This window comes from Schistocerca serialis, chromosome 2, assembly GCF_023864345.2.
Source record: "Schistocerca serialis cubense isolate TAMUIC-IGC-003099 chromosome 2, iqSchSeri2.2, whole genome shotgun sequence".
Taxonomy (NCBI): domain Eukaryota; kingdom Metazoa; phylum Arthropoda; class Insecta; order Orthoptera; family Acrididae; genus Schistocerca; species Schistocerca serialis.
In genome coordinates, this window is record NC_064639.1 from 740,318,632 (window position 1) to 740,346,208 (window position 27,577).

The 27,577-nt window shown below is 37.2% G+C and overlaps 1 protein-coding gene across 1 annotated transcript in view; it reads right to left on the bottom strand.

Annotated features, from left to right (window-relative positions):
- The window catches only part of LOC126457942 (dihydrodiol dehydrogenase 3-like), a 50,307-nt gene that overhangs the window by 4,231 nt on the left and 18,499 nt on the right, over window positions 1-27,577 (bottom strand). The window contains exons 5-6 of the mRNA XM_050094669.1: window positions 12,899-13,058; window positions 12,707-12,804 (exon numbers count right to left, since the gene is read on the bottom strand). Coding sequence (XP_049950626.1) covers window positions 12,707-12,804; window positions 12,899-13,058 — 258 coding nt within the window. The remainder of the gene's footprint in view (window positions 1-12,706; window positions 12,805-12,898; window positions 13,059-27,577) is intronic.

The following is a 27,577-nucleotide window of genomic DNA, read 5'->3' on the forward strand; positions in this document are numbered from 1 at the left end:
CAAAAGGTCATTATTCACAGTTTTGAGAACGGCTGTGATGTGGGGTCTGAGTGGGGCACGGTCAAATGGGAGGTGCCCAAGGGATCAGTGCTGGGGCCATCCTATTCCTTATTTATATGAATGATATGCCCTGTGGTATTACAGGTGATTCTAAAATATATCTGTTTGCTGATGACACTAACCTGATAGTAACGGATGTTGTGTACAACATTGGCTCTGTTTCAAATAGTGCAGGTCATGACATCAGTTCATGGCTTGTAGAAAATAAACTAATACTAAATCACACTAAGACTCAGTTTTTGCAGTATGTAACACACGGTTCAACAAAACCTAACATTTTAATTTCACAGAATGGACATACGATTAGAGAAACTGAACAGTTCAAATATCTAAGTGTTCAGATAGATAGTAAACTGTCATGGAAAGCCCACGTTCAGGAGCTTGTTCAAAGATTTAATGCTGCCATTTTTACTATTCATATGGTATCGGAAGTAAGTGATCATTTGACACGAAAATTAGTCTGCTTTGTGTATTTTCATTCACTTCTGTCATATGGTACTATATTTTTTGGGGTAACTCTTCCCATTCTCAAAGGTTATTTTTGGCTCAGAAACATGCAGTTCAGGCAATAAGTGGTGTAAGTTTGCAAATCTCTTGTCGACCCCTGATCACTGGTCTGGGTATTCTGCCAATGGCCTCTTTACTGTCGTTTCTTATTAATAATATCAGCTTATTCCCAAGAATTAGCAGCTTTCGCTCAGTTAATACTAGGCAGAGATCCAATCTGCATTTGGATCACAATTCCTTGACTCTAGTGCAGAAAAGAGTGCAGTATACTGCTGCATCCGTTTCCAATAAGCTACTACAAGAATTCAAAAATGTTAGCAGTAATCTGTGCGCTTTCAAACTCAACTTGGATCACTTTTATTCTGTTGAGGAGTTTCTTGAAAAATTAAGCTGCCCCTACATTATATTACTGATTGCGTTTACTTAAACTTATACCTTGTCTTTTTAGTGTTCATAAACAATTGATTTTATATGTTATTACTTTTATATTGTAATTTCATGTAATGACACATTCCATGACCTTGGAGATTTGCTCCTCAATTTGGTCCTATGGAACCAGACAAGTGAAATAAAATAAAAAATAAAAATTACAGAAAGCATCATGACAGCAAACACCAGACTATGTTATGTTGGGGGATTTTAATGCAAAGATAGAACAAAAATAAAGAACAACTCTTCTGTTGGAAACATTGGCTATGATACCAGAAATAACAGATGTTACACATTAGTAGTATTTACTAAAATGTAAGAACCTATTTTATCTTCAGCACACTCCTCCAGTGGAGCAACAAATACAAAATTGAGTTTCCAAGAGCAAATAATTGACCATGTTTTATCAAGGAATAGAAAAAAATGTATGGGGTGTAATGATCCCAAACTGTGTTAGAACTTAAAGTTATCATGAAACATAGTGAGATGGAGTTCCTCCATTCATTATCATACCACCCCTAGCATAAATAGACATTTTCTGTCTTTTCTGATACATTTTCTGCACATAATGCTACAAGCCATAGGTTTTCCATGCAGAAATAGATCAGGGAAAACAAAGGCTAAGTTGAATGACATATAGCTGATGAGCGATGTGGCTGTATAAGGTGAGTGAGATGTATGCTGGAAGGGATGTTGGAACAGCCGAGCCATGGTATTTGCCAACCAATTAATACCAATATCAGTCATGTTACTAACGTTTATATATTGTTTATAATAAGAAATACTCATGACTTCTCACAAATGACATGTCATGTAAATGAGAATGAAGACAGTCATAGAAATAGCCTATATGACACACAGTTACACCAAAAGAGAAATTTTTATCGGAAAGATGGTGTCGTGTATAGAAGTGTGTGTAAATAGTTCCATGGTAAACGGCTACATATTGAGTATAAATTGTATTAAGTGCAATAACTGCATCACGAAAGGTATCAGGTTATGTGCAGTGTCGCAAAAATGGATTCATGCAAAGTGTTTTGCGGGAACAGAAGAATGGGATGCGAAATGTGACTGTGGCATGGAATGCTGCGATCTACTGACGGTAGCTTTGTCAAGACAGGATAACTGCATAGAAGAAAGTGTTACTGCATCTTCAGCAGGACCTTGTGCTTGCAAATCATTATGTAAATAAGTTAGAGGAACTGATAAAGCAACGGAAATATGAGGATTTAAAAAACGAGTGTAATGAAAACATACCGGCAATTTTCGTTTCAAACAAAACTTCTGCTCGTAGTGGACAAAATCTTTCTGATGGTATGAAATCATCAGTAAATAGAGTGCAAAGAAAAACTGGTAATAAAGATACGACAGGACAAAATGTGAACTCAAAAAATAAGACAAATGAAACTGAATCTAGATCATCTGTGTGTTCTAATGAGAGAAATGTTTCTTCAATGTGTACTACAAAACTGACAGAACGAGGGCACCTGGAGAACAACAAATATCAAGTCTGTGTATTAGGTGATAGTCATGCAAAGGGTGTGGCACAAATAATAAATGATTGGCAGTCCCAATTTAGAGTAACAGGCACTGTCAAACCTGGTGCTCCTCTTAATGAATTAGTAAATAATTGTGAAAACTTAGTTAAGACTGGAACATGCTGTGTGCTAATAGGTGGAGCAAATGACATATACAAAAATGAAAGCCAACTAGCAACAAGGGCACTTCAAACAACTCTAAAAAAGCTGTCAGATCTAAATTTAAAGGTTCTCGTTGTAAGTGTGTCACATAGACATGATCCAATCGAGGAATCATGTGTAAACATAGAAATAAAGTCAACAAATAATAAATTTAGGAAGATCTGCTGTGCTTTTAAATTTGCAGCATTTGTGGATGCAAACAGCTCAGTGAGAAATCATTTCACGAGGCATGGACAGCACAGGAACTATTATGGAAAAAAGATGATGAGTGAAAAGATACTAGAAGAAATAAGCTGTATATCAATAGAAAAGTTCCCTAAAATCCCACTCCAAATGAGGGCAGAAGCAGAAGAAATGAAAACCTTAACAAGAGCAACATTTGCTGAAACACTAAAAACGTCAACATCTGCAATAATGAATATTAAAATGTCATCAGCTGCCACATCTAGTATAAACAATCAATCAGCATCATCCACTTCAAGTAGGAAAAGCAACAGAAACAAGAAACCTGTGGTACAACAGGATTTTTGGTATCCGGCCTTAATGAAAACTCAAAGTTAACAGTGTTAAACAAAAGGAGAAATGTCATCGGTGCTCACTCCCCTGTTCTAAAGATTATGACTCTAAATGTGCAGTGCCTCAAGAACAAATATTGTGAACTTGAAATAGCAGTAAGTAACACCCAACCTGATGTCTTGTGTATTACTGAACATTGGTGTAAGGACCATGAAATTAGTAGTATTTAAACTGGCAAATCACTATAGTAGGAAAATTGCAAAAGGTGGTGGAGTCAGTATTTACCTTAGACAAGAGTTAGAATTCAAAAAGAGATGTGAAGCAGAGAACTTAAGTATTGAAAAGTTTTTTGAAGCAGGTGCTGTCCAGCTATATGGCCTGATGAAAAAAGTCATAGTCATAACAGTGTATAGGTCACCATGTTGAAACATAGAAGCCTTTTTTGATAAATTAGAATTGTTGCTAAATACTTTTTACAAAAAAAGAAACTGTGATTATTCTTTATGGTGATTTCAATATTAATCTTCTAGTTGAAAGTTGACAAAAGAGACAATTTTTGGACATATTAAAGAGTTTCAACATGTCACCACACATAAACAATTCAACTAGAATAACAAATGCCTCCAATAGCCTCATAGATAACATTTTCTCAAATATGTCAGCAACTGACATAGATTGTCTGACCATAATGCTCTCACCATTGAAATCCCTTTAAGGTCAAAGGAAAATAAAGGTGTAAATAATATTTACAAAAGAAACTTCTCTGTGGACAGCTGTCGTCAGTTCGTAAGTATCTTAGAAAATGAAAATTGGCTAGATGTTATGAAACAGACAAGTACAGATGAGGTATATACTGTATTTGCATCGATTTATATGATGAACTTTGCAATGAGTTTTCCAAAGAAACTGACCAGAATCAAGTCTACTGGACACATAAAGTCAAGTTCTTGGATGACTCTTGGCATTAAGAAAGCATGAAAAAACTGAATTCAGAGTTGAGGGAGTGTACAGATACTGATCTTATAGAATATGTAAAAAGGTATAGGAAAATATATCGGGAGTAATTGCAAATGCAAAGTTATTAAGTAATGATATGGAAATAAAACAGTCCAGAAATAAAACTAAAATAGCATGGGAAATTGTGAGAAAAGAAACCGGGGTACCTATCAAAGTCAAGGAAATTATTCTAAAAGATGAGGAGAATAAAATGGTAGATAAATATGCCATGCCTAATTATATAAATAATTACTTTTTAAATGTACCCCAGACATTAAGCAGGAATTTTGGAGAGCAGATTAAGATGGAAGCACCCAAGGCAACCAGCAGTATGATGGCAGTTCCAACAAACGAAAAGGAAGTTTTAAAAGTGATTAAAAGTCTCAAGTCCAAGATGTCAGCTGGAGTAGATGAGGTGCCAATAATACTAGTAAAGAAAACAGCTAATCTAATAGCAAAACCATTGGCGCACATAGCAAACTTGTCAACGGCTGAGGGTGTGTTTCCACAGAAACTGAAAATTTCTGAAGTCGTTCCCCTGTTGAAAAAGGGTGATAAGCTTAAAATAGAAAACTACAGACCTGTCTCACTTCTCCCAACTTTCTCTAAGGTTTTAGAGATACTAATGAAATATAGAGTCACACAGTATCTTAATATCCACAATCTGATAAACACTAATCAGCATGGATTTCAAGCTGGGAGAAGTACCGAAACAGCTGTACTGGAATACACAAAAGAAATAATCACTAAATTGGAAGAGGAAGAAAGTGTAGTTGGGATAGATCTAGATTTGTCAAAAGCCTTTGACAATGTTGACCACAGCATACCTTTGGAAAAGCTTGAAGCTATAGGTACCACAGGACCAGTAAAAAAGTGGTTTGAGTCTTATTTGGAAAAGAGGAGGCAGGTGGTTGAAATTACAGCACCAAATATTAATCAAAAAATTAAACTAAGATCAGATCCAAGGGAGGTACCCCAAGGAAGTGTATTAGGCCCCTTGCTGTTCCTCATTTACATTAATGATATTCAGGTGTCAGAGAGAAAAGCTAGAATCATGTTATTTGCTGATGATACTAGTTTAATAGTTAGTGATATGAAGCAGTCATTGCACAGTACTGTGGACCATGTCCTACAAGATATACAAAAATGGTTAGTGCTAACAAGCTAACACTGAATGCAAAAAAACTAATTATGTGCAATATGGAAAAATAAGTGAACATGACAACCTAAATCCCACCATGGAGGGAAAACAACTTGAAAGAGTACAGTGTGCAAAATTCCTGGGTATGCACATTGATGAGAAGATTAACTGGAAGGACCATGTGGTGAACTTAGCACTAAAACTAAATTCAGCATGTTTTGTACTTAGAATAATTTCAAGAGTTTGTGGTAATGACTGTACCAGATTAGTATATTTTGGCTATTTTCAGTCCATTGCATCCTATGGGATAGTATTCTGGGGAAAAACAAATTGTCATCTAAATGAGATTTTCAAATTACAAAAACGCGCTATTCGGATAATGGCCCAGAGCCCACCTCAAACACATTGTTGGCCCCTTTTTAAAGCATTGAAAATTTTAACAATTCCATCATTATACATTCTGAAATGTCTGTTGGTGATCAAAAGAAATCAGGAGAAAATGAAAACCAATACAGACTGCCATAATTACGATACATGGCAATGTAAAGATCTCCACGTACAAGCTGTAACAAGGACCCGAAGTCAGAAACATGTATGTAATCAAGGCGTCAAACTTTTTAATGCACTACCAAAACATATCAAAGAGCTGGAAAATGAGGATAAATTTAAAACTGTTGTAAAGAACCACATGCTTGGCAAATGTTATTACAGCATAAGTGAATATCTATGTGCAACTGTATAAGAATATATGTTTAAGTTAATGTGACAAATGAAATTACATCAGTGAATATGTCTGTCAAGCACATAAGAAATTATGTTATAAAAACACTTATTAGTTGTATATTGTATTAGACATAAGATAGATTCACATGAATTCAGCACAGATAAAAATTTTGTAAAGATATTATATAGTTGTTAAAATGTACCCTGACAAATCCTATATCACAAATGTGATCATTGGGATGATAATAAATAAGTAAAAAATAAAATAAATATTATAAACAAAAACATTTTACTGCCATGGTCGTAAGCCAAATCAAAGTCTGTCACACTTACACAAAAAGACTGGCATTTCCATAAGTAGTAGCTCATAATGTTGCTCGTTGTCAGTAACAACATAATTAGTTTGTATGAAAACGTTTTATTTCAAGAAATATTCATGAATTAAGAGCTTTGTACACCATGAGTACTACAAAATGGAACCCCCCTAATAGCTGTTTGTTTTACGATTGGCCTACATTGTTTGAAAGTGTTCATTTCTGTCTTTCTAAAGAAAGTCTTATCTTTTATGATAAACGTGTGACTCAAATGTTACTCCAACTCAAAATTATTGTATTTCAGAATTTTCAAATTTTAAAATGTAATGATGTCAAAATTACTCTGATAGTTTTGTAACTTCAGTTTTTCTGATTCCAAAAATGTGTAACTTCCCTAGAATAATTTAATTTAGTTTGTGAAATATATCAATTAGAAAATTTGACTTTCCAGAGAATTTTTGGTGGGCTTTTGTAGAGTCCTGTGTGCACCAAAACTTCCACCCCATTAAACAGAACCATTATTTATACCAGTTTAATAGGATACAATTTATGGTTAAACATAAGTAATTCACTGCCGAATGTGTTTATATACTTTTTTACTTCTTCTAAACCGTATGTTAACACTTGGAATGTAATAGCCTTGTATTTTAACATTTTTGTAATATCTGACCTGCTCACTTCTTAACATAAGAATGAGTCAGTCATCACCTATTGTCAGTCAATGAAGTACCTTTGTTAGTCTTTACCACTTGTAAAGTTTTGTTGGACCATTCAAAGCTTATGGAGTTTACCAATCTTTGTTATTAAAGCTATATAATCCATTACAAGCAAACTGTTTATACTGTGTACAATAATAATAAAAGTGAATAAAAAGTAAACTTGACAGTGTTGTGTTAAATCATTACTATTTGTTAAAAGCATCTAATAATAACCACAGGAACATCGGTGAAGATGAAAATCTATGGGACTTAAGAGGCATTAAAAAAGGTTGGTAAAGTTCCAACTGCAGGCTCATAAGATGAAGAGTAAAGCTAGATATTAATCTTGAAAGAAACGAACTCATCAGACAGGAAGGCTGAAAAACAAATTATGAGAATTTATTTAAGACTAGGCAGGTGCACCACTTTAAATAAGTAACAAGTATAGTGTCTCAGAAAAATTGAAATTATACAGACATTTTGTACATACAAAGTCAGTTCATAATACAGGTGCTTATGCAAACAGCAAAAGATGTTTCAGATGTGAAGAAAAGCTAAATAAAAGATAATCTCAAATAAAACAAGGCAGTTATTTAACAGAAGACAACTGTTTCAGTCAAATGATAATAGTAACTTAACAGAATATGCTACATTCAATGAAACTATAAAATGTCTTTCAGGGGGTGTGAGAAGCTATCATTTAAATCTGGTAAGTGTTTCAACTGAAAATAATGAGACTATGAAGAAGACCCAACAGAATCTTATGTTGGGCGGCAGATGGCACTATAGGTAACAACACAGAAAAAGTTTTGCAAAAATTCAAATATTTTTTTAAATGTTTGTGAAGTTCAAGAGATGTATTGGAAACATAGGTAGTTAACAATGAAAATAACAGAATTCCAATACTGGTGTCCAGTAAAGTGTATGAAGACCTTTGAGGTATGCAAGTCTGGAGGTGAGGGTGTTTTAATAGAAATGTTTAAAGTTAAAAGCAGTGCAACATGAATGAAAGTCTAAGAAAGTATTTATGGAATGCCTGCAGAGGAACACAATGCAAAGAAAAGTCATAATTATGACTGAGACAAGGAATGGTTATGGAAAGTAATTGGTCAAATGTAAATTGGATCCAAGACTGCACAGATAACTGAGAAATACAGGTAATCCAAAACATACCTTTTTACTGAAAACTGCAATTTATTGTATTTACAAAATGTGCTACACGCTACTTGTGAAAGCCCACTGCATTACTTACATATTATGTGTTGGAAACTGAAAATTCAATTGCAAAATTACACCACACTCTATTTCAGACCACTTGCTTTGAAATTATGTTGGGGTAACAATCACCAAATTTTTCAGTCTCAGTTTTTGATTTAATTTTACGTGAAGATGGTTGTTGTTTACCATGGAGTCACAACATCAGTACAGTCAAACAAATCTTGTTTTGCATACTCTAGTAACAGGTCACTGAATTTCCGTACCTCAGTGTGTGTGATAACGTGTTCCTCGATTGCCTTGTCTTCACACTCTTTTTTCACCATATCCATGGCTCATCACTCAGCTGCACAAATACTGGTCCCTAGGCATCACTATTTAATCATTGTCATCTATAGCTTCACCACCAGAAATTTGTTTACAAGATTGGTCAGACAGGTAGCAGTATCACATTCCTCACTACTATAGCCTTAAAGCAATTTTTAACAGAGGAAAGGCTGTTGCAATTTTCTTTGAGTAGTGTGCTATGGTTGTCATCATCATATTGTCCCAAGCCTTACAAATATTATGGATTCCATCAAGCACAATCAGGGATTTCCACAAACTAAGTATGTCTGAATCTTCTTGCACAATATGTTTCATGAGATTTGATTGATTATGTTGTTTCATGGCTTTTTTCACACCATGGCCCTTTGGCTGTATGACTGATGTAAGGAAAGGTGGAAGGCACTTCACTCCACTGTTGTAAACCAGTAACCTACATCTTCTGCAGGATGACAAGGTGCATTATCCAGTAAAAGAATAGCTCTTTCAGGTAAACCTTTCCTCTCCAAATACATATGCACAGCAGGAACAAACAAACAATGGAACCAGACTCTGAAAATAGTACTGTCCATTGAGACTCCTTTCTGATGCAAGTGAAGTAAAGCTGAATGTAGGTATTTTTTATGTACCAATAACAAATCAGTTCAGTTTGAATTTGCACAGTAAAGAGCAATAAGCCTTTGTTCACTCTTATTTTTTCGAGTAGCTTGCATTTCAGGCTGAGAGGCTAAATTTCATGTTGGAATGCCCTTACATTACAATCCGGTTCCATCAGTATTGTAAATGTGTTCCATGGAAAAATTATTTTGTTTCATGTAACTGAAGAATCCCTCACAAATAGCAACAACTACTCCTTTGTTAATTTTATGTTAACTTTAAGTTGCTCTCCCTGAACAGCAATTTCTTGAATCCTGTAACATTGTTTAAATGAGTCAGCCATCTTTATGAAGCATTAAATTTTCTTCCAGCCTACACAGTTTCATTAAACTCTCTTTCTCTTTCTGTTAACATCAAACCTTAAACCAGAACCCCTTCTACTCTCTTCTTCTGGAACCATCACTGCATTGCTTCATCTAATTTCATCTCAATTACAGTTTTCAGGTATTAATGCTGTAGTGGTCTGGCATTTCTTTTTTTTCTTTTAGCTTTTCACAGTTTGTATGCATTTTGTTACACCCCAGGGTAGTGCCCTGGCAGATACTAAAAATTTGTCAAAGTTCTACCTTGGCACCCCCAGAAGCTGAACCGTCTATGTCAATGACCAATAGATTGCCGGCTATGGGGAAATGTTGAGTGAGTTGCGGCAGACACGGAAGCTTATGCAGCATGGGGGAATGACCAAGTGGCCAAGTCTGCAAGCAAATCATAATGTCATGGAAGCCATGAGATAGCATCATACTAGTGACAAAGCAGGTGTTCAGGGTACAACTCAACAATACGTATCAAGGTGCTGAACCAGCAGGAAAGAGCCTCTGAAGGGTGAAGTCATGGAAGTCTGAAGTCGCTAGGAGAACTGACAGTAAGAGAAAACCAGGACACATAATATCACTGCCATTCCCATTGCCACAGAGCAGATAGTGGGGTGCCAGAATTTTATACCCCACTCTTCTTAACAAATGCCAGATTAAAACTTTGAACATAGCTGCTAAGGTTCAGTGACCATGTCAGAATTATGTTAGAACAAATAAGCCCTCGGTCACAAATTTTAAGTCAAAACTGACCAGGTTTCGGCACTACTATGAGTGTCGTCTTCAGAATTAAACTACTGTTCTAAAACATAATATGTATATAAGACATTAATAAACTGGAAAGAGATGCAGTACTTACAAGTCACATTCTAAAAAAAATCTAAGCCGGAAAGGCGACGTCATGAAAAGTTGTAAATAAGATAAGATGGCGAGCCGCTAAGGGCTGCTCGTACCTGTGTGAACACAGATCAGGGCCATCAGCTCTTTGACTGCTTGTGCACTCTGTGTGGTGCCAAGTAATTTTGTACAACAGCTTTATCATCCACAAAGTAACAGAGTGGTCAAATGCTGGCACTGAATGCTGAAATAAGCTTTAATATGTCACTCGGGCTCATAATCCGACACTCTTCTGTGGGTTCTATTGGGCATATGCACAGTCTATAAAAACAATTTGAAAGCCTCACCTGTAGAAATCCCCTCGTACTACCTGCTGAATTTGTTGAGACTCTTAATACTACTGTTGAAGAGGTACTGCCCTCTTCAGTCAAGGAAGTTTGCTCACACATTGTGTGCATGTGCACACCACAACCCCACGCACACAAATGCCAGCAAATTTTTCTCCACAGAGACCTTAGAAGCTGTGACTTTATTATGTTACAAGATGACACCATTTGTCCATCCCTAACTCTGCCATATTCCGGGCCTCTTCGGGATTTCAGTTGATCGGAAAATACTGTGATGATCATGCTAAATGGCAAACCACAAACAGTCTCCCTACAACAGTTCAAACCACTGTGGGTTCTTTCTAGCCACACCTCCGATGATGAGGACTCAGAGCTCAATACAAGTGTAGCTGCATTGGTGAGTGTTCAGTAGGCACCCCCACCTCCCATACCCTCCCTCCTCGTAAGGGCAGTGTTAGTGACAGTGTTGCATGTAATGAATTGGTCATACCTTTCCTCTCATTTCCCATGCCTTCTGCTGCCACAGCTACATTCACTGTAAATGTCTCTGCGTACCCCATCAAGGATATTTCCTTGCAATGTCATAAAGACTATTTGTTTGTTATTCATGCACCACCTCACTCCCTCAGAGACTCTGATTGTAACCTAATACTCATCTGAGTTTTCCAGTTACCTATTAACTTTGTAGATGGCTGTCTTCGAGCTTCCACGGCTGAGGACAGTCTACTCACACATCACGTCCAATGTGTTCAGCCACAGTCCTCAAAACCTATGCCTATCCATGTCCCACTCTCCCATGTGGGTCGACCTCTGTGCCAGCCAGCATGGTTAGAAGATTATGTCGTGTCTTCACTTTCCTCCACCTAAGTCCTGTTCCCTTTCTCTAACTGCTCCTACTCTGTGCTCCACCCTCTGAGGGAGAGTTCTGTGTTGGATTGATGTATCGAGTAATGTGAAATATCTGTGCTAAGATATACTTGGTACCGAGGACTCAGGCAGTCTCTTGTTTACTATTGAACTGTGTGGTCAACTCGTGTAAATATGTTAATTATAATAAAGCATTATTCATTGAAAGTGGTGTTGGGGTGTTATTTCAGTATGAAATTCACTTGTACCCACAAATGTAAGAAACTGCCAACTTTGTAAAAACTTTATAGCTTTTATAGCAAAGAACATTGATAAACATTAATTTATCTATGAAATTTTGTTTTCAAATATGCCAAAGTAGATATGTGATCATGTGCATAGAGTCAGATGAAGTCTCAAAAGGAGACATTAAACTTTTATGAAAAAATGGAGCATTAAAACTCAAATGGCCAGTGGGTTATGTAGGTGAGAGATGGGGTCACACATATTACACTGTGACTGAAGGTTGATAAAGTGATGTCACGGTTATACATATTACACTGTGACTGAAGGCTGATAAAGTGCTGTTATGGGATTACCATTGTTGGTACCAATCATCATTCATTTTTGTATTGTAACAATACATGATGATCCATTATTGGCATCTCTGTCTTTTTTCTCATGTAAATGTGATGACATATGCTGTCTTGACCAGCACCTGAATTGTCTTTCTTGTGTAATAATTTCAAATGCTCATTCAGTAATTATTTGGACATAGCTAATGTAATGAGTTAAGCTAAGAATGTTGCTATGATAGTACTTGGGGAATAATCAATAATAATTTTGGAGGAAAAAGGAGAGAAGTGCCTGAATTTCGTAATTTCAACATTAATTGTGATTACTAAAACACTGTCTAAAAAAAGAACAAACTATTACTGAATTATTGTGGCATTAAGTAGCATTCTCAATGATAAGTGCACTTACTGTTTTCTTCTGTTGTTTATTAAATACACATTAATTTCAAATCTTTAGTCATATAGTTATGTAAATCAACTTCGTATTAATATGGTTTATTAATTACTAACCCCTTCATCACATTTTCAGTGAAAATGCGACCTTTCCCTCCTTTATCTAATGCATCAAGCCTATCTATATCATCTTCTTTCAATTCAAAATCAAGCACCTGAAACAAACAACAGTTTTATATCACATCACAATAACTATATGAGAAATTGTTTGAAATAATGATTGATGCATAATTATAATATTTTTCATACCTGGAAATTTTCTTTCAGGCGTTTAGGATTTGAACTCTTTGGAATTACAGCAATTCCATGTTGAATTAAGTGCCGAAGAAGGATCTGTGCTGGTGTTCTATTGTACTTCTTTGCAATTTCATTCACAACAGGATCTGCCAGTGGTGACAAATTGGGTACACTGAAAAATAAGTGTTCTTTTATATCCTGGCTGCTTTTTGTAAAACAACTGTCACCAAAACATATCACTATGAATATTGATTTTTTAGTTGAATTCGTTAAATTCCATAACATATTGTCAATATCAGAACACTCCAAATAAGACAATATTATATTGTAACCTTGCATTAGGTATTAACTAAACAGTATATAAGCTGGTCATAATATCACAATATAAAAATACTAAATGTCAATGTGAAAAGGTAACATTTGGACTAAGTAGTTTCTGAGGAAATTAGCAATGACATTTCACATCTGATGTCTAGTATCATCATGAGTAACCCATGCATTGATCTGATTTTTTAGTAGTCATGTGGTTTTTGTAATTTTTCAAATATTTACATCCTAAAATGTATCATTAGTTTCTCTTTCTTTGTGGTGTCCTCAGAGTGTTCATTTGCATTTATTCACAGTTTTGTTTTGTCTTTTCCTAATGAGTAGTGATACTCTTTCGTGTGTGGATAGGAATAGAAAAGTCATGATACCATGTCTTTTAAAACAATTTCTGCATAAATCAATATGCTTTTATCACAAAATAATCATAAGTTAAATTATTTTAAAGCTGGTAAAATTTTCTTTTTTGTCGTGAATGTTAGAAATTTCCTATACTGTTACAGCAAGTCACATGCATGGTCCCAAGAGCCCACAGTGCATACAACTCGCATGTCTGTACATTGTAACAGTCACTTCATTAGGATATGTCATACACACAGTACTTTGTTTTCATTTATGTTCATTATTCACATTCATTCATAGAAATCTCATTGGTCCTAATTTGTGGGGAGTTGGTTCATCTACTCTGTCAGTCCTGAAATTTTCAAGACTGATTAAAACACAAAATAGAGAAACATTAAATGTTTTAATGTTTCAAAAATCAAACAATGGAAAATCCAGGATGGAATGTAGCAGTAATCTAAAAAGAAAGCTACTCACCATATAGTGGAGATTTTGAGTTGCAGATAGCCACAACAAAAGGCTGTCACAAATATAGCTTTTGGCTAGTAAGGTCTTCATCAAAACTAGACACACATGCACTTTCACGCAAATGCAACTCACACACACATGACTGCAGTCATACTGCGAGCAGCAGCACCAGTGCATGATGGTAGTGGCTACTGTGTGGGTGTAAGGAGGAGGCTGGGGCAGGGAGGGGGAGGGATAGTAGCGTATGGGTGGCGGACAGTGACGTGCTGTTGGGGAGTACGCAGGAATGAGGTGGAAAGAGGGTAGGGCAGCTATGTGCAGTCGGGAGATTAGATGGAGGGCAGCAGAAAGGTGGGGGGATAGCAGAAAAGGAGAGAAGTAAAAAGGCTGGTGTGATGGAGGAATGAGGGCTGTGTAGTGCTGGAATGGGAACAGAGAAGGGGGTGGGTGGGAGAGGACAATGACTAACAAAGGATGAGGCCAGGAAGGTTATGGGAAAGTAGAATATATTGCAGGGAAAGTTCCTACCTGGCAATTCAGAAAAGCTATGAAGTAGTCATTGAAACGAAGGATGTCATGTTTGGCAAGTTGCTCAGCAACAGGGTGGCCCACTTGTTCCTTGGCCAGTTTGTCAATGGCCATTCATGCAGCCACTATGCTGCATTCTATGTGGGTATGATAACTAAGAAGCTGTCTGTCTGCATGAATGGCCACTCAAAAACTATGGCCAAGAAACAAAGGGATTTGTGATGACATGCTGTAGTACTTCATGCACTATGGGTTGGATACCCATCATGTTGGAACCACAGGTTCCTCCTAGTCTGCAGAGGAACATCTTCTAGCATCTGTGGAAGATGGTCTGTTAGGAGGCGGCAATACTTGTTTGTATTCAGTGTTCCGACTGTGAAAAATGAGCCTTTGAGCTAATGGTTCACTATCCCGCCACACATTTATACTTCATGGACACTGAAATTCCACCTAACGAAGCCAATGTGGATTGTCAATAGACCAATAGTGCATGTTTTGTCTGTTTATCTGGCCATGACTGATAAATGTGGCTTCATAACTAATAAAGATACATGATACTTCTGGAGTATCCTGTCTTAATGTCCATGAACAGAAGTTAACATGATTCTCATAATCATTTCCGTGCAACTCTTGATGTAGAGAGTTGCCTGACTCATGCCACTCATTGCGATTCCATGGGAACTAACATGTGGATCAACTGAAACAGCACCAGATTATTAATTTCCCCCTCTTCTGTCATCACTTGTTTCATTCTGTTGTGCTGTCTGGGTGTTACACTACCACTTTCACATAACGGGTTGAAGAGGTTGATAAATAGTTACTGAGGTGGCTGATGTTTGTTGGAATATCTTGCCACATACAGTGTACAAGAATGAACTGCATCCCACCTTCACTCTCCATACACCGTAAGCGTGTCAGATTTGTCTGCATTGGTAAAGCCCATTTATGATTGTCACAAACTAATGACTCGCAAGTCAGAATGCACTCAAGGAACACACAAGCACACTGTAAGCAAATGTAACAACACTGTACGTAGAAACTAAGCAGGTTGAATAGCACAAACAAGTGTCGGTATGGAAACTTTCCAAAATACAATATCTTGTAAATGATTTTCGCTAGAAGCCTGCAATAAACACCACTCACATTATAATTTAACCTACTTTTAGTTTGTTAATGTCAATAGGCATTGTTCCATTTTAAAAAGTACATGTTTACACAAGTAATACACTTTCTAAGTATTATTATAATCTAGAATGAAATATTCACTCTGCAGTGGAGTGTGTGCTGATATGAAACTTCCTGGCAGATTAACACTGTGTGCCAGATCGAGCTCGAACTCAGGACTTTTGCCTTTTGCAGGCAAGTGCTCTACCAAGCATGACTCACGACCCATCATCACAGCTTCAGTTCTGCCAGTACCTTGTCTCCTACCTTTCAAACTTCAAGAAGCTCTTCTGCAAACCTTGCAGAATTAGTACACATGGAAGAAAGGATATTACTAAGACATGGCTTAGCCACAGCCTGGGGGATGTTTCCAGAATCAAATTTTCACTCTGCAGTGGAGTGTGTGCTGATATGAAACTTCCTGGCAGATTAAAACTGTGTACCAGACTGAGAATCGAACTTGGGACCTTTGTCTTTTATGGGAAAGTGCCCACGAAAGGCAAAGGTCCTGAGATCGAGTCTCGGTCTGGCGCACTCTGTCTGCTAGGAAGACCTAAACCATTTATTTACCATTCCCCTTATTCCTATTGCTTCATGTTTACCTAGAAGTATTTTGTGATCAACTGTGTGAAACCTTTACTGAGGTCTAGAAAAATGCCAGTTACTTGTTCTCCTAAAGCAGCTTTTGTTAACTTTTATTCTGTTCCCTTTCCAGATCTGAAGCCAAGTTGTTCTTTGCACAGAAGTTGATATTTATCTACACAATCCATAAGTCTCTTTTCCATAATAGTTCTTATTATTTTTGGAAAGGAAGACAGTCATGAGTCATGAAACTGGTGTGTAATTCTCTACATATTCTGTATCACATATTTTATGTACTGGAAGAAATTCTGCATGCTTAAGGTAATCAGGGAAGCAACCTGGTGAGAGTGACTCACTTATAATGACTGCTAGGGGTGCTGTTATGCTGCTAATGCCGTCTTTTAGTGGACACATTGGAACTTCATCTAGACCTGTGGTCATTTTACTCTCCATTGTATGTACAAACCTACTGACTCCCCCCCCCCCCCCCTCCATCCCCCCCCCCCCACACACACACACATTGATGGGTACCACCGGCATTGTGTAAGGTACTTACTTATTTGTAGCTGTGTGTTGTGTTTATGGAAACTTTCTGAGAAAGAACTATAAGAAGGCTGGATCACACTTATTTATGTAATAGATCTGAGATATTTGAGAGTTTCAGAGGATTTTCTGATACCTTTCATTACCCAGTTCTTTCTACTATATTCCCCAACAGAATGTACCATCTTAGGCAATGCCTCCTCAAATTTTCATTTGAATAGGTTCATGAACTTGTTGAGTTTTTTGTTTACAGGTGTATCTGAATATACTTCTGACCATGTGTGGCTGGTCATCTGCATTGCAAATTCATGCCTTTTTGATTTAAAAAAAAACACCCTCTTGCTTGAATCGGATCTCAGGCCCTTGTCATATGTTTTTTTATTAATTGAATGTCAGTGTCTTGTAATTACTTCACATTGTAAATTTGCATTTGAGTTTGTTGACTGTGATTAATGAACCTGAAAAACATAGTGTTATCCTTGTGAAATTACATATTATGCTACCCACAATAGTGACTAAACTTGAGCCTTAGGTTTTCTTTCCTTTAACCACACTAAACAATTGCTACTTATTTCACTGAGGGTACTACTGCACTAAACTGCATAAAAGGAACTGTAACCAAATGCAGTGCGAAACATTCCTTTACCTGCATCCAAATGAGAACCATGAAGCCTGAACTTAACATCAACTGTTATTATTTCAACAATGGTATTAACCCTCGGCTGACTTTTCTGAACATATACCTTGAGATGGGGTCTCTGAGACCCTTCTGTTTAAACTGAGATTTAAGGTGTAAATCAAATGAAAATTTTAATTTAAGTTTGATAACATTTTATTTTACAATTATGTAAATGATGTTTAAATACTTGCTGATTTGTTGCACTAAATAAAACCTGCAGTATTTTACTTTTTATCACTCAAAATCATATACTTTTGTGCAGTTTTTTCAAAATAATATACATAAACAAATTTTTAGAGAACCAAATTAAAATTATAAAGCTCTAGAGCTAGTAAATTTTCATATAAAACTAAATTACAAGGTTTAAATTTCACATAACAGTTGCACCTGATACATACAAAAAGAAAATCTGCAAAATTGACATTCAGTGTTGGGATTTACATTTTTCTTTATCATCACTCTGAACAGGTTTAATTTTAACTATAACTTTATGCATTTTATTGAGAAAAAAAAAAAAAAAACAAAAAACAAAAACAGAAAGGTCCCCATCACAACTGTCCTGAAGTTCTTCTTCTGAATGAGCCTCCACTGGCAGAACTGTGACCACTGGCTATTGTAAAATAATTGTCTTTCTCATCTCTTTCTTGATCTATATCACTGACATCTTCCCCCATACACCGCCTAACAATTTCATGACTTAGTATTGTTAATACTGACAGGTTCCAGGGAGCATATTTCACATTATAATGAAGAAACCTCCAAAATAGTGTGTGCAATTAATAAGTCAACAATTACAAATTTTAGGGAAAGCTTTCAACACTTAGACTAGGATGGGCTGCATAGGGAACCTGATGCTAATTTAAAATTTCACCTCTTTCATGATATCTCTGTGAGTACATTTCTGACAGTTTCCTTAAGAAAGCTGAAATAAAACTGTAAGTAAGCATCTAAAAATTGTGGCTTACTAAAGGGATAAAGATATCTTGTAAACAGAAAAGGGGAATGTATCTTATAGCTAGAAGGAATAATGATCCAGAAACAGTCAAACATTATAAAAACTACTGCACTGTATTAATAAACGTTATTAAAAAGTACAAAACTACATAATTAAGTCTGAGATTAGCACCTCTGATAATAAAATTGAAAAGTTTTGAATATTGTGAAGAGGGAAACAGGGCAACTGAGAGCACAGTAAGCCTGTATGTCTATCAGTTAACAAAATGTCAGAAGTAGAAAATGTTTTTAATAATCACTTTTTAAGTTCTGTAGAGAAAATATGATCGAGCTGTTCATTAGAAAAAGCAAGGCTGTATATGGAAGAGGCAGTACCTATGCACTTTGATAAAACTGAAATTCAATGTACCTCTCCAAGTGAAAATAATAAATACACACAAAAGTAAAAGCTCACCTGGAATTGATGCCATTTTCAACAGAGTACTTAAAGCTTGTTCCCAAAAAAAAAAAAATAAGTCACACCCATATATGTAGTAGATCACTAAAACAGGACATTTTTCAAGATAGACTGAAATACACTGTCGTTAAACAATTGCATAAGAAGGGGGATACATCTGATGCTAATAACTACTACCCAATCTCACTTCTGGCAGCCTTATCCAAAATTCTGGAAAAAGTAATGTACTCAAGCATAGCTTCACATATTTGTAGAAATGAAATACTAACAAAATGTCAATTTGGATTTCAGAAAGGATTCTAAACATAAAATACTACATATGCTTTCACTGACCAAATATTAAATGCTCTGAATAACTGAACATTACGCACTGGAATTTTTTGTGATCTCTCAAAGGCTTTTGACTGCGTGAATCATGAGATTTTCTAGATAAGCTTAAGTATTGTGGTATGTGTGGGACAGTGCACAAACTCCATCCAATGTTTTTCTACTGTTCAGTCATCCAATGTTTATGCTCCTTACATCAAGCAAGGACTTGTTTGGCATTTACTGGTGTGATGTGTGGCTTATGAGCAGCCGCTCGACGATGAAGTCCAAGTTTTCTCAGCTCCTGCCTGTCATTGTACTTGCAGTGGATCTTGATGTCGTTTAGAATTGCTGTGTGATGGTATGGGTAGATGGCTGCCTATTATACATTACGACCCTCTTCAACTGTCGGCGGTCTCTGTCAGTCAACAGACGAGGCCGGCCTGTATGCTTTTGTGTTGTACCTGTCCCTTTATGTTTCCACTTCACTATCACTTCGGAAACAGTGGAGCTAGGGATGTTTAGGAGTGTGGAAATCTCACATACGGATGTATGACACAAGTGACACCCAGTCACGTGACCACATTTGAAGTCCATGAGTCCTGCGGAGCACCCCATTCTGCTCTCTCACAATGTCTAATGATTACTGAGGTTGCTGATATGGAGTACCTGGCAGTAAGTGGCAGCACAATGCACCTAATATGAAAAACATAATGTTTTTGGGGGTGTCTGGATACTTTTGATCACATAATGTATCATTATTGCTGAGACTTCAAAAACTGCTTCTATACATAGAGAACTTACATCTATCACTTCATATTCTAAATTGTTTGTTTCTTTGATGAAGATTGAAACACCACCATGCTTAAAATTTTTTCTACAGTAACATGTTGCTAATTGGTATCGATAAGGTACACTTAATTGAAGTTCACTATGATTTAACTAGTGCTCATTGATTATCATAACATAGCAATTTAATTCTTCCAACCAACATTCCATTTCTGTGAGTTTATTTTTTAATGACTGTATATTAATATGCAAGAAAAACACACTTTTTGCATTTTTGTCTGACTGGTTGGACACACAAAATTCTTGACTATTGTCATCTGGCTGCCCCAGGTGAGATGCATCAGATGACTTAAGCTGTACCTCTGTTGTGTGAGTAAAAGAATTCCTGAATGACAACTTGTTGTACTCAGTAGATGAAATCTTATGTTAAACTGACATGCTCCATATCATTACTAGATGTCATATTCTTGATCTATGGAACAAGTATTAATGTAATGTAATGAAACCAGGTGCACAGTTCAGAAGGTGCAGTCTAAAACACTTCAACACATTATTCAAACTATCCTTCCATCATTGTTTGTTTTCAGCATGTTGCAATGATCGAAAGAACAAACAGCAGCTACCAAGGGCAACAAAGCTGATAAAGTGAATTAGTTACAACTCCCTTCACAACTATGGCTTCTCTTTTATGTCTTTTGATTCTTATAATGGCAATGTGGATTCTATAAAAGTTGTAAATAACCTTTTGCTCACTATATGTTATCCCCACTAACTAGAATTCCAGAGAATGTATTCCAGTCAATACAGTCACAACAATGTTTCTACAAACTTGCAAATGCTTAAATGTTTCTTCAGTCAACTTTCAACAGTTTTTCCATTCTTCTGTAAATAATTCCTGTCAGTTTTTGGAACCATGACTCATTAAACCGGTGGTCCATAGGAGTCAGGACTGTCCTTCTTTGTAATTGGAGTTATTACATTCTTCTTAAAGTGTGAAGGTATTCCATCTGTTTAAATGAATATTGTAGGTGGAATAGTCTTGTCATTTCTGGCTCCTCCAAGGATCTCTATAATTTGGTGGGAATCTTATCTACTCCAGTGGCCTTGTTTCAACTTTGGTTTTTCAGTGCTCTGTCAAATTCTTCTCTTTGTATTGTATCTCCCATCTTACTTTCATTTATTTTCTTTGCTATTTCTTTAATGTTGTTTACAAATGCATTTTGCATTTATAATTCCCCTTCGTATTCCTTGCATCTTTCAGCCTTCCCAATGCTTAGTACTGGCTTGCCATCTGAGTCCTTGATATTCAGGAACTTCTCTATTCTCCAAAGGTCTTTTTAATTTTCCTATAGTCAGTATCTATCTTTCCCCTGGTTATGCATGCTCCTACAGTCTTGTATGTGTCCCATAGACATTCCTGCTTAGCCATTTTGCACTTTCTGTCAATCTCATTCTTAGACATATAATTCCTTTTTGCCTGCTACATTTACTAAATTTTATACTTTCTCCTTTTGTCAACCAAATTCCTTATCTCCAGTGATAGCCAAGAATTTTTACAAAGCCTTATTTTCTTACTTATTTGACTCTCTGCTGCATTTACTATTTCATCTCTCAGAGGTAACCATTTGTCTTATACTCTCTTCATTTCCCCTCTTTCAGCCAATAATTGTCCAATACTTCATCTGAAATTCTCTGCAGTTTCTGGTTCTTTTATTTTATCCACATTCCATCCTCTTAATTTCTCACCTCTGGCAGTCTCTTCAGTTTTCATGTGCGGTTCATAATAAATAAATTATGACTGGTGTCCCCATCTGCCCATGGGTTTGTTTAGGAGTTTAAAATATGCTTTCAAAATCCCTGTATTGCCATTATGTAATTAGTCTGGAACCTTACAGTTTCTCCAGATCTCTCACAGTTTTATTTAAGAAGTACTTTAATGGGTATGGGAGGAAAAATTATAGAGGAATAAGTAGTGCTACTGGCAGAAACCTCTAAACCACACGAGAATACGATATAAAGTTTCAAAAGATATAAACATTCTGTCTATTTATTTCATTAATCAGTACATAACTCTCAGGTACGCTGCTGGAGCCAAATCAAAATTGTCAGCTAGAAAGAATCTCCAGTATGTTTCAGTGTAACTGTAATTTGAATTTCTTATTTTTCTCAGTATTTAACGCTGGCAAGTACATGGTCCCATTTGACTCTCTAGTAAGTAGCCAAAGTGGTAAAGTTAGTAAATAAATGAAAAATTTATATAGTGTAGGCTCTGTTCTTTGTTTACATAAACAGTACAAAAGTTTTCAGTTAATATCCATGGACTGTGCATGTCAGCAGGAGACTGTTCAAGGTGGTGGAGGCTCTCTAATGGTGTGAAGCTTGTGCAATTGGAGTGGAGACCCCTGACACATCCAGATATGACTCTGTCAGGTGACATGAATGGAAGCATCCTGTCTGATCACCTGCATCTATTCATGTCCATTGTGCATTATGATGGACTTGGGAAGTTACAGCAGGACAGTGTGACACCCCACATGTCCAGAATTGCTACAGAGTCACTCCAGGAACATCGGTCTGATTTTAAACACTTCTGCTGGCCACCAAACTCCCCAGACATGAACATTATTGAGCATATCTGGGATGCCTTGCAACATGCTCTTCAGAGGAGATCACTACCCCCTCATACTCTTATAGATTTATGGACAGTCCTGCAGGGTTCATGGTGTCATTTCGCTCCAGCACTACTTCAGACATTAGTTGAGTCCATGCCATGCTGTGCTGCAGGACTTATGCATGCTCGAGGGAGCCCTACATGATATTAGGCAGGTGCACCAGTTTATTTGGCTCTTTACTCTAGAATGCAGCACTCAGTTGCAGCTAAGATGGTAGATTCCATGGATGCTTTCACAGGCAGCATTATCTTTGATGCGGTAGGAGATGCCTGTGACAGGACTGGAGTAGGTGGCAATGGAAGAACATAAAGAACAGGTCTTGCAGCGGTGTGAGCTATGAAGAAAGTGTTTTGGAGCAAGGATGAAATAGGGATGGACAAAGATATTGCATAGACTGGGTGGACAGCAGAATAGCACTGTGGGAGGGATGGGGAGGATAGTGGGAAGGACATTTATTATTTCAGAGTACAATAACAGATAATTGAAGCCCTGTCAGAAAATGTATTTCAATTGCTCCAGTCCTTGGTGATACTGAGGATGGTGATGGGGAGGATAGTGGGAAGGACATTTATTATTTCAGAGTACAATAACAGATAATTGAAGCCCTGTCAGAAAATGTATTTCAATTGCTCCAGTCCTTGGTGATACTGAGTCATGGCAGTAGTTATATGGAGGATGACAGTTAACTGGGGAGACAAGGCATGAGAGATCTGTTTCTGGTCTTGTCTGAGAGTGTAATTCCAGTCTGTGAAAGCTCAGTGAGACCTTTGGTACATTTGGACAAGGACTGCTCATCACTAAAGATGCAACGGCCGTGGGTGGCTGTGCTTCTTGGTGTGGAATGAGTGACAGTCACTTGATGGCGGGCAGATTTGATGTGTAGAGAAGCACTGGTGGGGCATCCTTGAGGTGGAGGTCAGCACTGAGGAAGGTGGCTTGTTGGGCTGAGGGGGACTAGGTGAAAAGAATGGGGGAGAAAATGCTGAAGTTCTGGAACTATGTGGATAGGGTATCATCACTGCCTGTCTATATCATACAGGTGTCGTCAGTGTATATGAAACACATGAGGGGTTTGAGATTCTGGGTCATTGTCAAGGATTTCTGTAGATAGCCCATTTCAGTTAGCATACAATTATGCCATGGGGTGCCGATTGGTGTATGATGGATTTGGTTGTAGATGATACCTCCCAAGGAGTAGTAATTGTGGGTGAGGATGTAGTTGGTCGTGGTGATGTGGAAGGAGGTTGTAGGTCTGGAGTCAGTTGGATGTTGGGAAAGGTAGTGTTCATTAGTGTCAAGGCATTGGGTATACTAGTGTAGATGGAGGTGGCATTGACAGTGATGATTGGATTACCAGATGATCAAGGAACAGGAACTGTGGAGGAAATGTTTGGTGGCTTATACAGGGTGATTCAAAAAGAATACCACAACTTTAGGAATTTAAAACTCTGCAACGACAAAAGGCAGAGCTAAGCACTATCTGTCGGCGAATTAAGGGAGCTATAAAGTTTCATTTGGTTGTACATTTGTTCGCTTGAGGCGCTGTTGACTAGGCATCAGCGTCAGCTGATGCTAAGATGGCGACCGCTCAACAGAAAGCTTTTTGTGTTATTGAGTATGGCAGAAGTGAATCGACGACAGTTGTTCAGTGTGCATTTCGAACGAAGTATGGTGTTAAACCTACTGATAGGTGGCGTATTAAACGTTGGTATAAACAGTTTACAGAGAATGGGTGTTTGTGCAAAGGGAAAAGTTCTGGACGGCCGAGAACGAGTGATGAAAATGTAGCACGCATCCAGCAAGCATTTGTTCGCAGCCCAGGAAAATCGACTCGCAGAGCTAGCAGAGAGCTGCAAATTCCACAATTTCAGCAGGATGGAGCGCCACCACATTGGCACTTATCTGTCCGTAACTACCTGAACGTCAACTACCCGAGGCGATGGATCGGCCGCCAGGCAGCCCGTGACAGAGCACTTCATCATTGGCCTCCAAGAAGCCCTGATCTTACCCCCTGTGATTTTTTCTTATGGGGGTATGTTAAGGATATGGTGTTTCGGCCACCTCTCCCAGCCACCATTGATGATTTGAAACGAGAAATAACAGCAGCTATCCAAACTGTTACGCCTGATATGCTACAGAGAGTGTGGAACGAGTTGGAGTTTCGGGTTGATATTGCTCGTGTGTCTGGAGGGGGCCATATTGAACATCTCTGAACTTGTTTTTGAGTGAAAAAAAACCTTTTTAAATACTCTTTGTAATGATGTATAACAGAAGGTTATATTATGTTTCTTTCATTAAATACACATTTTTAAAGTTGTGGTATTCTTTTTGAATCACCCTGTATATAGGAGGAGACTGCTAAGGAGGTGTGATCATGAGAAACGATTGAATAACCAACAAAAGGATAACATTCTACAAGCTGGGGCATGGAATGTCAGAAGTTTCAACACGGCAAGGAAGCTAAAAAAATTTGAAAAGGGAAATCCTAAGGCTTAATCTAGATATAGTGGGCATCAGTGAAGTGAAATAGATAGAAGACAATGATTTCTGATCAGATGAGTGTAGGGTAATATCAACAGCAGCAGAAAATGGTGTAGTGGGAGTAGGATCATTATGAATAGGAAGGTAGGACAGAGAGTAAACTACTGTAAACAGTTCAGTAACAGGGTTGTTCTCATCACAATCAACAAACCAACACTGACAATAATAGTTCAGGTACACATGCTGACATCGCAATCAGAAAGTGAAGAGATAGAGAAAATACAAGAGGATATTGAACGAGTAATTCAGTACATAAGGGCAGAGGAAAATCTAATAGTCATGGGGGATTGGAGTGTGTTTGTAGGGGAAGGAGTAGAAGAAAAAATTACAGGAGAACATGGGCTCGGTAGTAGGAATGAGAGAGGAAAAAGACTAACTAAGTTCTGCAACAAATTTCAGATGGTAATATTGAATTCCCTGTTCAAGAATCACAAGAGGAGGAGGTATACTAGGAAAATGCCAGGAGATACAGGAAGATTTCAGTTAGATTACATCATGGTCAGGCAGAGATTCTGAAGTCGACATTGGATTGTAAGGTGTACCTAGGGACAAATGCAGACTCAGAATACAATTTGGTAATGATGAAGAGTAGGCTGAAGTTTAAGAGGTTAGTCAGAAATAATCAATGCACAAAGAAGTGGAACACGGAAGTCCTAATGAAAGAAGTTCTTGAAGTTCTCTGAGGCTGCAGAGACTGTGATAATGAATGGCTCAGTAGGCAGTTCAGTTGAAGAGGAATGCATATCTCTAAAAAGGCCAGTAATAGAAGTTGGAGGGACAAAATAGGTCAAGGAAGATAACTGTAAAGCAGCCATGGGTAATGGAAGAAATACTTCAGTTGATCAAAGAAAGAAGGAAGTACTAAAATGTTCAGGGAAATTTAGGAATATAGAAATACGAGTCATTAAGATATGAAATAAACAGAAAGTGCAGGCAAAATAAGGTGAAATGGCTACATGAAAAAAATGAACAAATCAAAGAAGACGTGATTGTCAGATGGACCAAATCAGCATATAGAAAAGTGAAAACAACCTTCGGTAAAACTAGAAGTAAGGGTGGTAACATCAAGAGTGCAATGGGAATTCCATTGTTAAATACAGAGGAGAAAGTGGATAGGTGGAAAGAGTACACTGAGGGCCTCTATGAAGGGGAGGAGTTATCTCGTGACGTGATAGATGAAGAAACAAAAGTCAATAGGGAAGAGATATGGGATCTAGTACTAGACACAGAATTTAGAAGAGCTTTCAAAGATTTAAAATGAAATAAACCAGAAGGGATAGTTAAAATTCCATAAAAAGTGGCAACAAAACAATTATTCATGCCGATGAGCAGAATGTATAAGACTGGTGATATACCATCGGACTTTTGGAGAAACATCATCCACGCAATTCCCAAGATTGAAAAATCTGACAAGTGTGAGAATTATTGCACAGTCAAACATCATCCACGCAATTCCCAAGATTGAAAAATCAGACAAGTGTGAGAATTATTGCACAATCAGCTTAACAGCATATACATCCAAGCTACTGATAAGAATAACATGAAGAAGAATGGGAAAGAAAATTGAGGATCTGCTAGATGACAATCAGTTTGGCTTTAGGAGAGGTAAGAGAACCAGAGAGGCAGTTCTGACATTGTGGTTGATAATAGAAGCAATACTGAAGACAAATCAAGAGACCAGTAATGTAAAATGATGCAAGACCTTCAAAATCCTGAGAAAAATGGGGAAAAGCTATAGGGAAAGCTAGGTAATATACGATATGTGCAAGAACCAAGAGGTAACAATAAGAGTGGAAGACCAAGAATGGGGTGCACAGGTCAGAAAGGGTGAAAGTGTGTGAAACAGGAAAGTCTTTTGCCCCTTCTGTTCAGTCTAAGTGTTGAAAGAAGCAATGATGGAAATAAAAGAATGGTTCAGGAGTGGGATTAAAACTCAAGTTGAGAGGATATCAGTGTTAAGATTTACTGATGACATTCTTATCTTCAGTGAAAATAAAGAAGAATTACGGTATCTGTTGAATAGAATGGACAGTCTAATGAGTACAAATATGAAATGAGAGTAAGTTGAATAAAGATGAAAGTAATGAGAAGTAGCATAAACGAGAACAGTGAGAAACTTAACATCATAATTGGTGATCACTAAATAAATGAAGTTAAGAAATTCTGCTACATAGTCAGCAAAATAACCCATGATAGATGGAGCAAGGCAGACATGAAAAGCAGACTAACACTGTCAAAAAGAGCATTCGTCACCAAAAGAAGTCTACTAGTATCAAACATGGGTCTTAATTTGAGGTAGAAATTTCTGAGAATGTATTTTTGAAGCACAGCGTTGTTTGGCA